We start from the raw sequence: 14462 nt of genomic DNA, 5'->3' as shown, positions 1-14462 counted from the left end.
AAGTGAAGGCAGACAGCATCCACTGCATTCCCCTCATTGGCCCGTCCTGCCATGCCATCATGTAAGGCTGTCAGATTGATCAGCATGATTTCCCCTTGGGAAACCCTTGCTGACTGCTCCTGATGACCTTCTTTTCTTTCATTTGCTTGGTGATGACCTCCAGAATGATCTGTTCCATCACCTTTCGAGGGGTGGAAGGGAGGCTGACTGGCCAGTGGTTTCCTGGGTCCTTTTTCTTGCTCTTTTTGAAGACAGGAGTAACACTGACTTTCCTCCAGTCATCAGTAACCATCCACCTCTCCTTTTCTCCATGATTTTTCAAAGAGTGCCTCAGCAACACCTGCCAGCTTACTCAGCACCTGTGAGTGCATCTCATCAGGACCCATGGATTTATTGATGTTAAGTCTGCCCAGCTGATCTCTAATGCAACTCCCTACAACCAAAAAAACTCTTCTTTCTCCAGCCTCCCTTATCTCCAAGGTTGAGGGCTGGCCTCAGCAGTAAAGACTGAGGCAAAGAAGGTATTCAGTAATTCCACCTTCTCTAAGTCTTCCATGACCAGGACTCCAATCTGATTTATCAGTGACGCCACATGTTCCTTAATCTTCCTTTTGCTGCTGATGTACTTGTAGAAGTCCTTCTTGTTGTCCTTGATAGCTTTTACCAAACTCAATTCTAGGTGGGCCTTGACCTTCATTGTTACATCCATGCACGTTCTGACAATGTTCCAATAGTCCTTCCACTTGGACTGTGCCTTTTCCCACATCCCATAGATTTCCTTCTTCTATTTCAGATTTACTAGAAGCTCCCTGCTTCTCCATGCAGGTCTCCTGACCCCTTTGGCTGATTTGTTATTCATGGGTATACACTGGTCTTGAGCTTGAAGGAAGGATGCTTGAATACTGACTCTTGGACTCTTGTGTTTTCGAGTAACCCTAAACAATGGGATTCCTCCAAGTAGTCTTTGAAGAGGTCTAAATTCAAGATTCCAGTCCTGCTTAGTGCTTTGCTTCCTCCTCATAGGATTCTGAGTTCCACCATCTCATGGTCACCATTCTGAAAAAAACTCTCCTGCAGCCAGTCTTGATAAATCTAGGAGCAAAACTGGGAGCAACACTGGCTTTTCAGGGGTCAACCCTCAGAAAGACCTGCACAAACAGCGGTGTGGTGGAACATATCCCTTGAGAGAAGGAGAAAGGATGGCAACTGCCCATGGGAGGGTGCTGGCCTCTTCTGTTGCTGCTGCTCTTTGCCTGTTAAGAGCTTTCACTTTGTCCTTTAGATACTTGGCTGTCTCTTCTGGATGGACTGGAGCAGCAGGGAGAGTCATGAGCCCATGGTAGTCACACAGAGGCAGCTCAGGCTGCATTATCCCCATAATCCTCATACCCTGTCAGTGTAATATTTAGTGCCATTCTTCTATAAAGTATGGAGGAGGGAAGGAGGAACCTTACATCCTGTTGTCCTTTGGGTAGTACTGACTAGAAATAAGAGTAATAAAAACACCTTTGTATTTAAAAATTACAGCAGTAAACTAATTGTGATATCAGGTTACTTTAGCGTCTAGGATGGGGACTCACCAGAAGAACCAAATGAAAAAGGTTTTCTCTATCTGATAAGGAAATATTATGTGTTGACACTAATTGTCATAATGTGTGCATCTTCTTGTGTTTTTGTTTTATAACCCTAGATTGGTGAATTGCTGAGCACCACACACCCTGCCAACAAAGCCAGCCTAACTCTTTTCTGCCCCGAGGAAGGGGACTGGAAAAATTCCAACCTTGACAGACACAACCTTCAAGACTTCATTAACATTAAACTCAACTCAGCTTCCATATTGCCCGAGATGGAAGGACTCTCTGAATTCACAGAGTATCTGTCAGAATCAGTGGAAGTGCCATCACCTTTTGACATTTTGGAACCCCCAACCTCAGGAGGTTTCTTGAAGCTCTCCAAACCCTGCTGCTACATTTTCCCAGGGGGAAGAGGAGACTCTGCACTGTTTGCAGTGAATGGATTCAATATGCTTATCAATGGAGGATCAGAAAGAAAATCTTGTTTTTGGAAACTCATCCGGCACTTGGACAGGGTAGATTCCATTCTGCTCACTCACATTGGAGATGACAATCTGCCAGGAATCAATAGCATGCTGCAGCGAAAGATAGCTGAACTAGAAGAGGAACAGTCTCAAGGATCTACTACCAACAGCGACTGGATGAAAAATCTGATCTCACCTGATTTAGGAGTTGTGTTCCTTAATGTACCTGAGAACCTGAAGAACCTGGATCCTAATTTTAGAGTAAAAAGGAGTGTAGAAGAAGCTTGTTTTACTCTCCAGTATTTAAACAAATTGTCTATGAAACCAGAACCTCTCTTCAGAAATACAGGAAATACCATTGACCCTATCATTTTATTTCAGAAAATGGGAGTTGGCAAACTTGAGATGTATGTACTTAATCCTGTCAAAAATAGCAAAGAGATGCAATATTTTATGCAGCAGTGGAGTGGTACTAACAGAGATAAAGCTGAATTCCTGCTACCAAATGGCCAAGAGCTAGACATTCCATTATCCTATTTCACCTCTGTCTCATCTCTCATTGTGTGGCATCCTGCTAATCCTGCAGAAAAAATAATCCGAGTTCTCTTTCCTGGAAACAGCACCCAGTATAATATTCTAGAGGGACTAGAAAAACTCAAGCACTTAGACTTCCTGAAACAACCGATGGTTACACAAAAAGATCTAACTGGGAACATTGCTAGTCCAGCTGTGAAACAAGCAAAATTGAAACAACGAACAGACAGCAAGGAGAGTCTGAAGCCTGCTGCAAAGACACCACCAAATAAGCCTGTCAGAAAGGAATCTAAAGAAGAAACACCAGAGCCTGTGAAGTCTAGCCCAGTACCAGAAAAGCCTCAGAAGGTGGAAAGCAAAGAAAAAGTTCCAGTCAAAAAAGAAAAACCAGCAAAAGTAGAGACCAAACCAACAGTGGTGGAAAAAGAAATAGCAAATAAGGAAGAACAACTAGTGAAATCTGAAACTGCTGAAAAACAAGGCACAGATGTAAAACCGAAAATGTCAAAGGAGAAGACAGTGAAAAAGGAAGTCAAAGCAAAACCTGAAGAAAAGAAAGAGGACAAAGAAAAGCCAAAGAAAGAGGTTTCTAAAAGAGAGGAGAAAACACCCATCAAAAAAGAGGAAAAACCAAAAAAAGAGGAGATCAAGAAAGAAGTTAAAAAGGAGGTGAAAAAGGAAGAGAAGAAGGAAACTAAGAAGGAAATAAAGAAAGAAACTTCAACAAAAGAAGTCAAAAAAGAAGCTAAAAAAGAAGAGAAGAAGGAAATCAAGAAGGAAGACAAAGAAGCCAAAAAGGACATCAAGAAGGTTCCTAAAGAAACAAAGAAGACAGCTACTCCTTCAAATGAAGCCAAAAAGCCAGCAGCAAAGCCTAAACCACAAAAGAAGGAGGAACCTGCTAAAAAAGAAGCAATACCTGCTGGAAAGCCAAAGGAAAAAGGAAAAGTTAAAGGTGTGAAGAAGGACCTCAAAGTCAGTGGAGCACAAGCTGCCCTTGCAGCAGTTGGAGCCACAACTGTAGCAGCTGCAGAAATTACAGCTGGTGGGAAGGAGCTTGAGGCAGAGAGATCCCTCATGTCTTCACCAGAGGATTTAACAAAGGATTTTGAGGAACTGAAAGCTGAAGAAGTAGAAACAATAAAAGAAACAAAATCTCCAGTTACACTTATAAAGGATGACCTGAAACTCACTGGCACAGTACAAAAAGACGCCTTTGAGGTGCAAAAAGAAAAATTGGATAATGAAGGACCTGCTGAGTCCTCCGATGAAGGCATAACTACCACAGAGGCTGAGGGTGAGTGTGAACAGACACCTGAAGAGCTGGAACCTGTGGAGAAACACAAGGTTGATGACAATGAAAAGTTTGAAGATGAGGGAACTGGCTTGGAAGAATCATCTGAAGCAGATTATGAAGAAAAGGCAGAGACAGAAGAAGCTGAAGAACGAGATGAAAATGAAGTAGAAAAAACACGACTGGATGCGACAAAACCATATATGGAAGAATCAAGAAAAATTGGAGGTGGCTCAGAAAAAGTAATGACTCAAGTAGATGCCAACATTAGAGATGAAAAGTATATTGAAAAGGCAGATTATGAGGCATCTGATGAACGAGCTGAAGAAGACAGGGAGGAAGCAATAGAAAAGGCAGAAACTGAAGAGACTGAAGAAGATGAGGAAGACAAAGCAGAAGACATCAGAGATGAAGAGGAAACTGAAAAAACAGAAGCCGAAGAAGATTATGTGATGGCTGTAGTAGACAAAGCTGCAGAGTCTGGTGAAGCTGAGGATAAGTATGGCTTACTCGTAATTACACCAACTAAACGCTCAGAGTCTCAGTCTCCAGTGATTGAACCAGCTTCTTCTATCCATGACGAGACTCTACCTGGTGGTTCAGAAAGTGAAGCCACTGTTTCTGATGAAGAAAATAGAGAAGATCAACCTGAGGAATTCACTGCTACTTCAGGTTACACACAGTCCACCATTGAAATATCCAGTGAACCAACTCCAATGGATGAAATGTCGACACCCCGAGATGTCATGAGTGATGAAACTAACAATGAGGAAAGCGAGTCACCCTCCCAGGAGTATGTGAACATTACCAAGTATGAGACATCACTGTACTCTCAAGAGTTCAGCAGAGCCAAACTTTCTCCACTTCCAGATGCTTTTAATGGATTATCTGAAGGATCCAAAACAGAGGCCACAGACGGTAAGGATTATAATGCCTCAGCTTCCACCATCTCACCACCTTCTTCATTGGAGGAAGACAAATTCTGCAAATCTGCATTCCAAGATGTGTACCGGCAAAGAGAAAGCGAAATCCAAGGCACTGACAAACTAGAAATCAAAGAATCCTTCCAAGAAGATGGTGGAAAACGTAGTTCAGCAAAGAGTCCAGCTGACAGTTTGTCCCCTCCGTCGCCTGTTGCCAAAACACCACTGAGTGAACGCAGTGTGAACTTTTCACTCACTCCCAATGAGATCAAGGTTTCTTCTGAGTCTGTCCCCACTGCTAAATTGCCTGATGTACACCAGGAGGTTGCTGAAGAGCACTGTGCAAGCCCTGAAGATAAAACATTAGAAGTAGCATCTCCCTCACAGTCTGCTGCTGGTAGTGCTGGTCACACACCTTATTATCAGTCTCCCACTGATGAAAAGTCCAGTCAGCTTCCCTCTGAAACCAGTGAGAAGTCAGAAGCTCCTGTTAGCTTTGAGTTCAGTGAAGTCAAAGATGAGTCTGCAAAATGCAGAATAAGCCCTATGGATGAGCCTGTGCCAGATTCAGAATCTCCTATTGAAAAGGTTCTCTCGCCTCTGCGGAGCCCACCGCTGATAGGTTCAGAGACCCCTTATGATACATTTTTGAGTGCTGATTTAAAGTCTCCCACCAGAGATTATGGAAGTCCTTCTGAGGGGAAACCTGAAAAAGACAAATCACCTGTTCAGATGAGCCCAGCCTCTGAAGCAAGCTCTGTGGGCCTCTTCCAAGAAAAACAAGATGAAAAAAGCATGGAATTCATGGCAATTAAGGAAGGCTTCAGCCTGGAAAGGAAAATGGAGGATACAGAACCCAGCAGCTCCCAGTCTTCACTGGTCTTGGATGAGCGGAAGTTAGCAGGTGATCTCTCACCAACTCAAATAGATATCAGTCAGTTTGGTTCTTTAAAAGAAGATACCAAAATGTCAATTTCTGAAGGCACCGTCTCTGACAAGTCTGCAACTCCTGTTGATGAGGTTGTTGCAGAAGACACCTATTCCCATATAGAAGGAGTGGCTTCTGTCTCTACAGCATCTGTTGCCACTAGTTCATTTCCAGAACCAACTACTGATGATGTATCTCCTTCTTTGCACGCTGAGGTTGGTTCTCCCCACTCCACTGAAGTTGATGATTCCCTTTCAGTGTCAGTTGTGCAAACACCGACAACTTTTCAAGAAACAGAAATGTCCCCATCTAAAGAAGAGTGCCCAAGGCCTATGTCAATTTCTCCACCAGATTTCTCACCTAAAACTGCGAAGTCAAGAACACCGGTGCTTGATCACAGATCTCCTGAGCAGTCAGCTATGTCAGTAGAATATGGTCGGGAGTCACCTGAGCAGTCTTTAGCAATGGATTTTAGTAGGCAGTCTCCAGAATATCCTGGTGTAGGCACTGGTGTACACCATATATCTGAAAACGGACCAACGGAAGTAGATTATAGCCCTTCAGATATACAGGAGTCTCCTTTTGCACGGAAGATTTCACCTGTGGAGCAGTCATCTTACTCTCAAGAGAAAGATATTTCAGAAATTATTTCAGTTTCTCAAATTGAAGCTTCATCGTCAACTTCATCGGCTCATACACCTTCCCAGGTAGCTTCACCACTGCCAGATGAAACTTTTTCAGGTGGTGTTCCACCCAGAGAGATGTCACTTCACTCTTCTTTTACCTCAGAAAAGGTGCAGAGCCTAGGAGAAAAGCTGTCACCAAAATCTGACCTATCTCCATTAACTCCAAGGGAATCTTCTCCCCTGTATTCTCCTACTTTTCCAGACTCACCTCCTGCAATGACAGAAGCAGTGTCAGCTAGTCACACACCTTTGTTGTCACAGCAAGTGTCTTCTGTCAAAGCCTTTGGTTATCAGGAACCCCTATCAAAGCACAGTCCAGAACCTTTACTCAGCCCAGATAAAGAGGATTCAGAGAAAAGCAGCAGGTCTCCAGAAGAACTTAGTTATTCATATGAGACCAGAGAGAAAACTACTAGGTCACCAGAGAACATTAGCTATTCCTATGAGGCAGTTGGAAAATCTACTAGATCACCTCAAGCCATGGATTTCTCCTATGAGACAAGCAGAAAAGCCACTAGGTCTCCTGACTCCACAGATTATTCCTATGAGATAACCAGGAACACTGCTGGGTCACCCGAGGGTGCGGACTACTCATATGAGATAATTGCAAAAAATATGAGTTCATCTGAGGTCACAGATTATTCTTATCAGATAACAGGGAAAACCACCAGGTCACCAGGGGCCACAGATTATTCCTTTGAGACAGCTGGGAAAACCACCAAATCACCTGAAGCCACAGATTATTCCTATGAGTTGACTGGGAAAGCTACCAGATCACCCGACACTATGGATTACACCTATGAGACAACAAGGAAAACCTCTAAGTCACCAGAAGCTGTTGGCTACTGCTATGAGACAATTGGGAGGACCACCAGGTCATCAGAGGCCATGACTTACTCCTATGAGACAACTGGCAAAGCCTCCAGTTCACCTGAAGCCACAGATTACTCGTTTGAGACAACTGGGAGAGCCACCTCTGGGAGGTCACCCGAAGCTGCCAGCTATTCCTACGAAGCAAGTGCACACTTCACTCCAACTAAATCCTTAGCAGAATCCCGCCAGGATGTTGACTTATGCCTCGTGTCCTCTTGTGAGTATAAACATCCCAAAACTGAACTGTCGCCCTCGTTTATCAATCCAAATCCCCTTGAGTGGTTTGCAAGTGAGGAACAGTCTCAAGATCAAGAGAAGCCCCTGACTCAGTCCGGGGGAGCTCAGCCTCCCTCTGGGGGGAAGCAGCAAGGGCGGCAGTGTGATGAAACCCCTCCCACATCTGTGAGCGAGTCTGCACCATCTCAGACCGATTCAGATGTTCCCCCGGAGACTGAAGAATGCCCTTCCATCACTGCAGATGCTAACATTGACTCAGAAGATGAGTCTGAAACCATTCCGACGGACAAGACAATTACCTACAAGCACATCGACCCACCGCCTGTCCCAATGCAGGATCGCAGCCCTTCCCCCAGGCACCCTGATGTTACCATGGTTGACCCAGAGGCTCTGCCAGTTGAGCAGAGTCTAGGTAAGCCTTTGAAGAAGGACCTCAAAGAAAAGACAAAGACAAAAAAGCAGGGTACAAAGACCAAGTCGTCTTCTCCTGTCAAAAAAAGCGATGGTAAATCGAAACAAGTGGCTTCACCAAAGCCAGCTACAAAAGAATCTTTAGACAAAATCTCCAGAACAGCCTCTCCAAAAAAGAAGGAACCTGTGGAGAAGGCAGCCAAAAATATCTCTAATCCAGAGGTAAAGTCTCGAGTGGAAGAGAAAGATAAGGACACCAAGAATGCGGCAAATACAACAACATCCAAGTCAGCAAAGACTGCAACCACAGGTAAAGACAAATAGCAGTGCCCTAGTTTTGTGATTTTCTTAGTTGTTGCAGTGTAGTTAGTTTGTCGTTACATCATCTGAGAGTGTGGTTTTTGGCGTATCCTCAAAGAAATTTCAGGTCTTAAGTATAAATAAGGCTTGTAAATGCCACATTTAAATGCATGAAATTCACTAGTTTTACTTCTATAAACTGAGATAATTGATGTCAGTTTGCCCAGAGAGTACATAAAAGAGAAATAATTTAACACAAGTTGTCTAAACAGTTAAGCACCTTACAGAATTGAAAGTACCACTCTTGTAGGTGAAGTAAAATCAGTAGCAAAGTGAACCCCTTCATTCATTGTGAGAAAGAAGTAGATACAATTCTCTTTACATAAATTAATACAATTTAATATTGTGGGGGGCAAAGTCCTTATTTCTCTTTGGATGTTCTTATTACTTTGCTGGATTGATTTTAAAAGCAGCATTTAAAAATATTTAACACTAATAAAAGCATTTTGAGTGAACTAAGCATGTACATCACATAATCCGGTCTTATGCCGTCAGCGATGACTAAACATACAGAAAGTTAATGTAATTTTGAATATCTGTTGTACATTCTAAGTAGCAATAAAATATGAATTAGATTACTGAAGGAGGTATTGCACTAATCTCATTTCTGGCAGACCTTGTTAGGGACTATTTTGGGGATACTTTGATTTTTCTGCTGTGAGGGCTGATGTTTTATTGAAAGCTTCTTTACAAGGAGCAGTTCTAGAATTCAGCACAAACAAATCAGCACTCAGTTGTCCTTAGCTTCCCCATTTTTGGTAGTCCACTGTTCCTTTCTCACATCATTGTTTGCATCTCTTTGTGAAAAGATACATTCCAAACCAGCAATGTAATTATTCATGCTGTGCATTTCTGCAACACTTCAGCTGTACATCAAAGTCATTAGGCATATTTCTCAGGTATGTGCTAGAATAATTAGTAATGATGTGAAACTGTAAAAAATGTAGCAACAAGTATCTTAATCAGTGTTAGTATTCACAATTAAAAAAGACATCAGAGTTTTTTTATCATCAAAGATGATAAAATAATCTCTAACAAAACGAGTAGCAGAAACTCTCTAAATCAGGAAATCTTATCACTTCATTTGGGATTTTGCCCTATGGTAAGTGCCAGGAGATGCTAGACGACTGTCAGGGAGTTTGCTGCCCTTACACTGTTCAACCCTAAATTGATTGTATTGCTCAGATAATTGTTTACCAAGCCTAATCAACATGAGAGAGCTAATAAACCATAAACTTTGATCATCTGGGTTAAATTGCTGGCTGAAGCCAGATTTTTAGTTTATACCATGATTCAGTTTAGAGCTAAATATACAAATTTTTGTGTAATATTTTTAATATGTTTACATGTTGCACTTCATTTTGACTGAAGCTCTTTTTCTTAGAACAAGTACTATATATACGATGTACAGCAGCAAAGAAATGCTTCCCCCTACTTTTTCCAATAAGTAGCTAATTTTTGTGTGGGAACAAGGATACAGCAGGCAGACAAATACTTGACTCTGTTCCCTGAATTGCTTTCCAGCTTTCTCCTTCCAAGTTCCTCCTTGACTCTCTTTGTGCTCACATGTAGTAGTTTCCTGATGCATCTGTGAGGCAGCCTGAGTATAACAATTGCTATCATGTCTTGCTATGTACCTCAGATTTCAGGACTGCTTCAAATTTTCATGATTTCCTGTGTGATACTAGATTTTATAATCATTCATACCCTAGACTTTCAGAAAGCTGCACTTCATCAGGAAAATAGTACCATCATTTACTGAATGGTAATTCAGTAATCACAGCCCTGCAGAGTAATTGTTGGATAATAGTAATATATCACTGGAAGAAGTTCAGGCAAATTTTTGTCACATGGTAGTGATTTTTTATTGTATTACATAGTTCCAGTTTTTCAGGGTTTTCCTCCCATTACAATCATGATTGGGGTACAACAAAGTTTTAACATGTCATTATATTTAGGAGGGTAATTCCATAATTGGTTACATCTCACCTCAGTGGTTATAACAGTAATTAATAAATGCATGTTTTTAACCAGCCTGTGATATATTCTTTTGTCGTTTGGTTTCCAAAGGACCTGGGAATACTAAGGTGGCAAAATCTACAGCAGTGCCTCCAGGACCTCCAGTGTATTTGGATCTGGTGTACATTCCCAACCACAGCAACAGCAAGAATGTTGATGTTGAGTTTTTCAAGAGGGTGCGGTCATCCTACTATGTGGTGAGCGGGAATGATGCTGCAGCCGAGGAACCAAGCAGGGCTGTTCTGGACTCCCTGCTGGAGGGCAAGGCGCAGTGGGAGAGCAACATGCAGGTAGGCTCCACACTCCTATCTCAACCTGGAAATCTAAACTTTTCTCAGCTGTGAGAAAGTAGACCACCTCTGGAGTGGATGGCAGCGAATGGGGCCTTGTTTTGGTCTGAAAGACAGGTGTCTGCCTAGGAAGGCAGGAATTTCCTTTGGAATGGAGAAGATGACAGCCCTGCACCCTCCAAATTATTATAACTTTGAAATTAAGGGGCTTTCAGGCAAAGATATGGGAAAAGGAATAACAGTTCTTTATTAGTATGTTTAACAAGGCAAGCAAGCAACAATAACAGCAACAACAACAAACAGAACAAAACATCCCCAGAGAGAGAGAAGTTTCTTCTGCTCTTTAACAATTCCCTGTGGGTGCAGTTCCACCCACAGCCCCCAGGGGCGCTGCTGGCTCCCGGCCGGGCAGGGCGGGTGCGGTGATTCCTCCACGCCTGCAGGGGGCGCTGTGGGCAGGGAGCACACGGCAATGGCGGCTGGGCCCACACGGGGAGGGGTGGAGGAGAGGCTTTGCTTCAAAAACGCTGGGATAACCCGTCCCAGTGCCCTGCAGGGCTCTGAGGAACACCAAGCAGGGACGGCAGGAATGGCCAAAACCCTGGGGTGGTACATGAGATGTATCAGAAACTCCAGGGGCAGGCGGGCAGTGCAGAGCTGCAGTGTAGCAGAGAAAACTGAAGTAGTAGTAAAGGAAAGGTGCCCAGGGCAGAGAGAGACTCCCTTGGAAAGGGAAGGGTCTCAGGGATCCCGGGGTGTCCTGAGGCACCCAGCAGATGGCAAAGGGCGCCCTGTGTGATGAGGTGTGTTGTTGATAAGGTCCCAGTGCCATGGCCACTCTCACGAGCAGAGCTCCACTCACGGCAGAAGACAGAACCCTGCAGTGGTGGTGAATTCTTCCCACAGCGACTGCAGCCTCTCTCCCATCCCCATGACGAGAGGAAAGAGAAAGCTAGGACTGCTCCCAACACCTTTTTTCCCCAGACCCAATTCTCTCCCCAGTTCTCCCGGTATCTCTGCCCTTCCCAGAGAGTCCCCAGGAAAAAGAGAGAGTAACTAGCTGCACTCCTCCCCTGAGGTGTGGCAACTTTTTTTGCCTTGCTAAAGTATCCGATCTTCATTTAGTCTCCTAGCAACATATATGGGAAAAAATTCTCTGAGGGAAACAAACAAAAGGAAGAATAGTGAACCCCAGCAGGCCTCCAGTCGGGGCACCAGTGAAACCATTGATGATGTGTGAAGCACAGAGCTGCACTGCACTCAGCTGCTCCCACGTCTCTGGCCCTTCAGACCAGTTCCTGGTTTTTAAGCAGTTGAGAGCTGATTTATAGGACCAGTTGGCTGTTTCATAATTTTACAATACCCTATATATAATCTGAGTTTGGCATTGTTGCAGTTCTAAGCAGGGATGAACTATTTCACACTTTGTAATTACATGCATTTGGAAACTTAATGTGCCTTTCCATTATGATGCATAAGTAATCAAAATAATAATCTGAAGAGTTATCAGTGCAGATTACAACCTGATACTTGTCCTGAAAGCTACATCTCAGCACCTTACAAAACCAACATTTTATTTTGATAAACTACTTAATTGCAGTCATTCTGCCTTACCTACATGCTGATTTCCTTTTATCTATCAATTTATTCATTTCATAAAAATTCACTCTTTCCAAAAGGGAAACATACTTGTTGGCCTGGGCTTCTTGAAAAGACATTTTGCATATCAATTGTGTCTGTGGTCCATTCAACAGGACTTCTGTTTTGTGTTGCAGGTGACTTTAATCCCAACCCATGACTCAGAAGTGATGAGGGAATGGTATCAAGAGACCCATGAGAAGCAGCAGGATCTCAACATCATGGTTTTGGCAAGCAGCAGCACTGTTGTTATGCAAGATGAATCTTTTCCTGCATGCAAGATTGAACTGTAAGAACAAGACCACGCATCACAAGATCAAACTTCGCTTCCAGAAATTCTTCAGTTTGAGAACACCTTTTCTGAAAAATTCAACTCATCTATTTCAACTGCTGAACTATATATCTGCCAAATGCTATACTGTGTCACAGTGATGCAAGTCACTAATATCTTTCAGTCTTTGTTGGTTGCTAAGGGAAATAACAGTCTTCCCATAGTAGAGTACAAGTTACTGCGAAAATACAGATCCAGTTGCATCTCCACTGAACGTTTTGAAACCATGCACTAGCAACCCCAACTGACTTTTGCCAGGTAGAGGCATTTGTCCTCTAAAGAAACTAATAGAAATAGAGAGAGGGGTAGGAGGAGAAAGTAGTAAATTATTAGGTCTGCATTTGTCTCATGGCAATAGATGTATCGCTTACTACTAGTCTGCTTATGTTCTCACATGAGAAGAAAATTTTAAATTTTTATCAATATGAGCTATCACTATGGGGATCCTTTTTTTAAAGAATTAAGTTAGCTCAAAAAAATATAAAGAAAGAGAACATGGCTAGGAAGGGATGTATGACCTAATCACTCATCAGCAGCTTTCCACTTTATTTTTGAACTCTGCATACTGACACACCGTTAACAATCATAGGCCAAATATGCATGTAGCCTGCACCCCATCCAGAAGCCTAAAACCTTTCTTACAACATGCAGAATTGTTGGTCTAAGGCATGCTTCCAGCGAAAGCCCACTCACTCCAGCCAGAACTGACCAGTCCACATGCTTGAACACCCATGTCCACTGTCGATTACCTGAAGCAAAATACCAAAGCAGTCGGGAGTACATACAGTAGACAATTTGCCTTAGAAAGTGACTTGAATGTACAAAGAAACTTGATGCACTTATTTTTTAATGCTGAGACAGCAAATTTATAAAACATCTGTGTAGGATCATAGTTACACCAGTAAAGAAGCATGAGTGTGCATGTGTGGTATTAGGAACTTATCTGACTGGTCAAATGGTTTGGTGCTATGAATTATATCATATACTAGCTATGTGAACACTTCATTGATGCACCTGGACAGCTGAACAAGGCAAGATGAGCTTTTCTTTGAAGGCTCCTTTCGTACTGTGGAAGCAAGATTGAAGTGGTGTCCAGTATCAGAGTTACAAAACTTGGTGAAACATTTAGAATGATGGAAAAGGTTACCTGTGAGCCTGTACAGTATTCAACCTTCCTTTGTCTTAACTGATTTTATTTGTTTAATTTAAGAGTGAACATGGGAACAAATGTACAGAAGCCTTTCTTCTTAGTGCTACATGGACTTTTAATACATGATTTGTAACAAACATTTTCATTTACAGGTAAATGCAAGGAAAAAATTTTCAGGTGAAGGCATTTTTTTTAGTAGTTTTGTAAGATAAATGAGTAGTGTTGTTTAAGATTCTAGTGAGAATGGATATTGAGGTAAAATTTATTGAAAACAGTCAACTGTCGATACCTTTTTGGGGAGAGGGGTATGGAAGGATACCCTCATTGTAAAACTATTCTGTTGATGATGACAGAAAATGGGATTTGAGAAGCTGATTGCCCAGTACTTATAAGATTTTAACCTACATTCTCAACCCTCATAAGATCTTGAAAAAGGATAGAACAAGCAATAAGTTAAGTCCCTTTCCTTTCCTTTCCTTTCCTTTCCTTTCCTTTTCCTTTCCTTTCCTTTCCTTTCCTTTCCTTTCCTTTCCTTTCCTTTCCTTTCCTTTCCTTTCCTTTCCTTTCCTTTCCTTTCCTTTCCTTTCCTTTCCTTTCCTTTCCTTTCCTTTCCTTTCCTTTCCTTTCCTTTCCTTTCCTTTCCTTTCCTTTCCTTTCCTTTCCTTTCCTTTCCTTTCCTTTCCTTTCCTTTCCTTTCCTTTCCTTTCCTTTCCTTTCCTTTCCTTTCCTTTCCTTTCCTTTCCGCTCCTT

At 42.5% G+C, this 14462-nt stretch overlaps 1 protein-coding gene across 1 annotated transcript in view; it reads left to right on the top strand.

Moving 5' to 3' along the window:
- Positions 1 to 14462, top strand: part of MAP1B (microtubule associated protein 1B) — a 67839-nt gene extending 53377 nt beyond the window's left edge. Inside the window, exons 5-7 of the mRNA XM_063422902.1 lie at positions 1691 to 8234; positions 10355 to 10593; positions 12369 to 14462. Coding sequence (XP_063278972.1) covers positions 1691 to 8234; positions 10355 to 10593; positions 12369 to 12524 — 6939 coding nt within the window. The 3' untranslated portion in view covers positions 12525 to 14462. The remainder of the gene's footprint in view (positions 1 to 1690; positions 8235 to 10354; positions 10594 to 12368) is intronic.

This window comes from Prinia subflava, chromosome Z (assembly GCF_021018805.1).
Source record: "Prinia subflava isolate CZ2003 ecotype Zambia chromosome Z, Cam_Psub_1.2, whole genome shotgun sequence".
Classification (NCBI taxonomy): domain Eukaryota; kingdom Metazoa; phylum Chordata; class Aves; order Passeriformes; family Cisticolidae; genus Prinia; species Prinia subflava.
The sequence above is the reverse complement of the archived record's forward strand: the minus strand, read 5'-3'. Positions and strand labels throughout refer to the sequence as shown.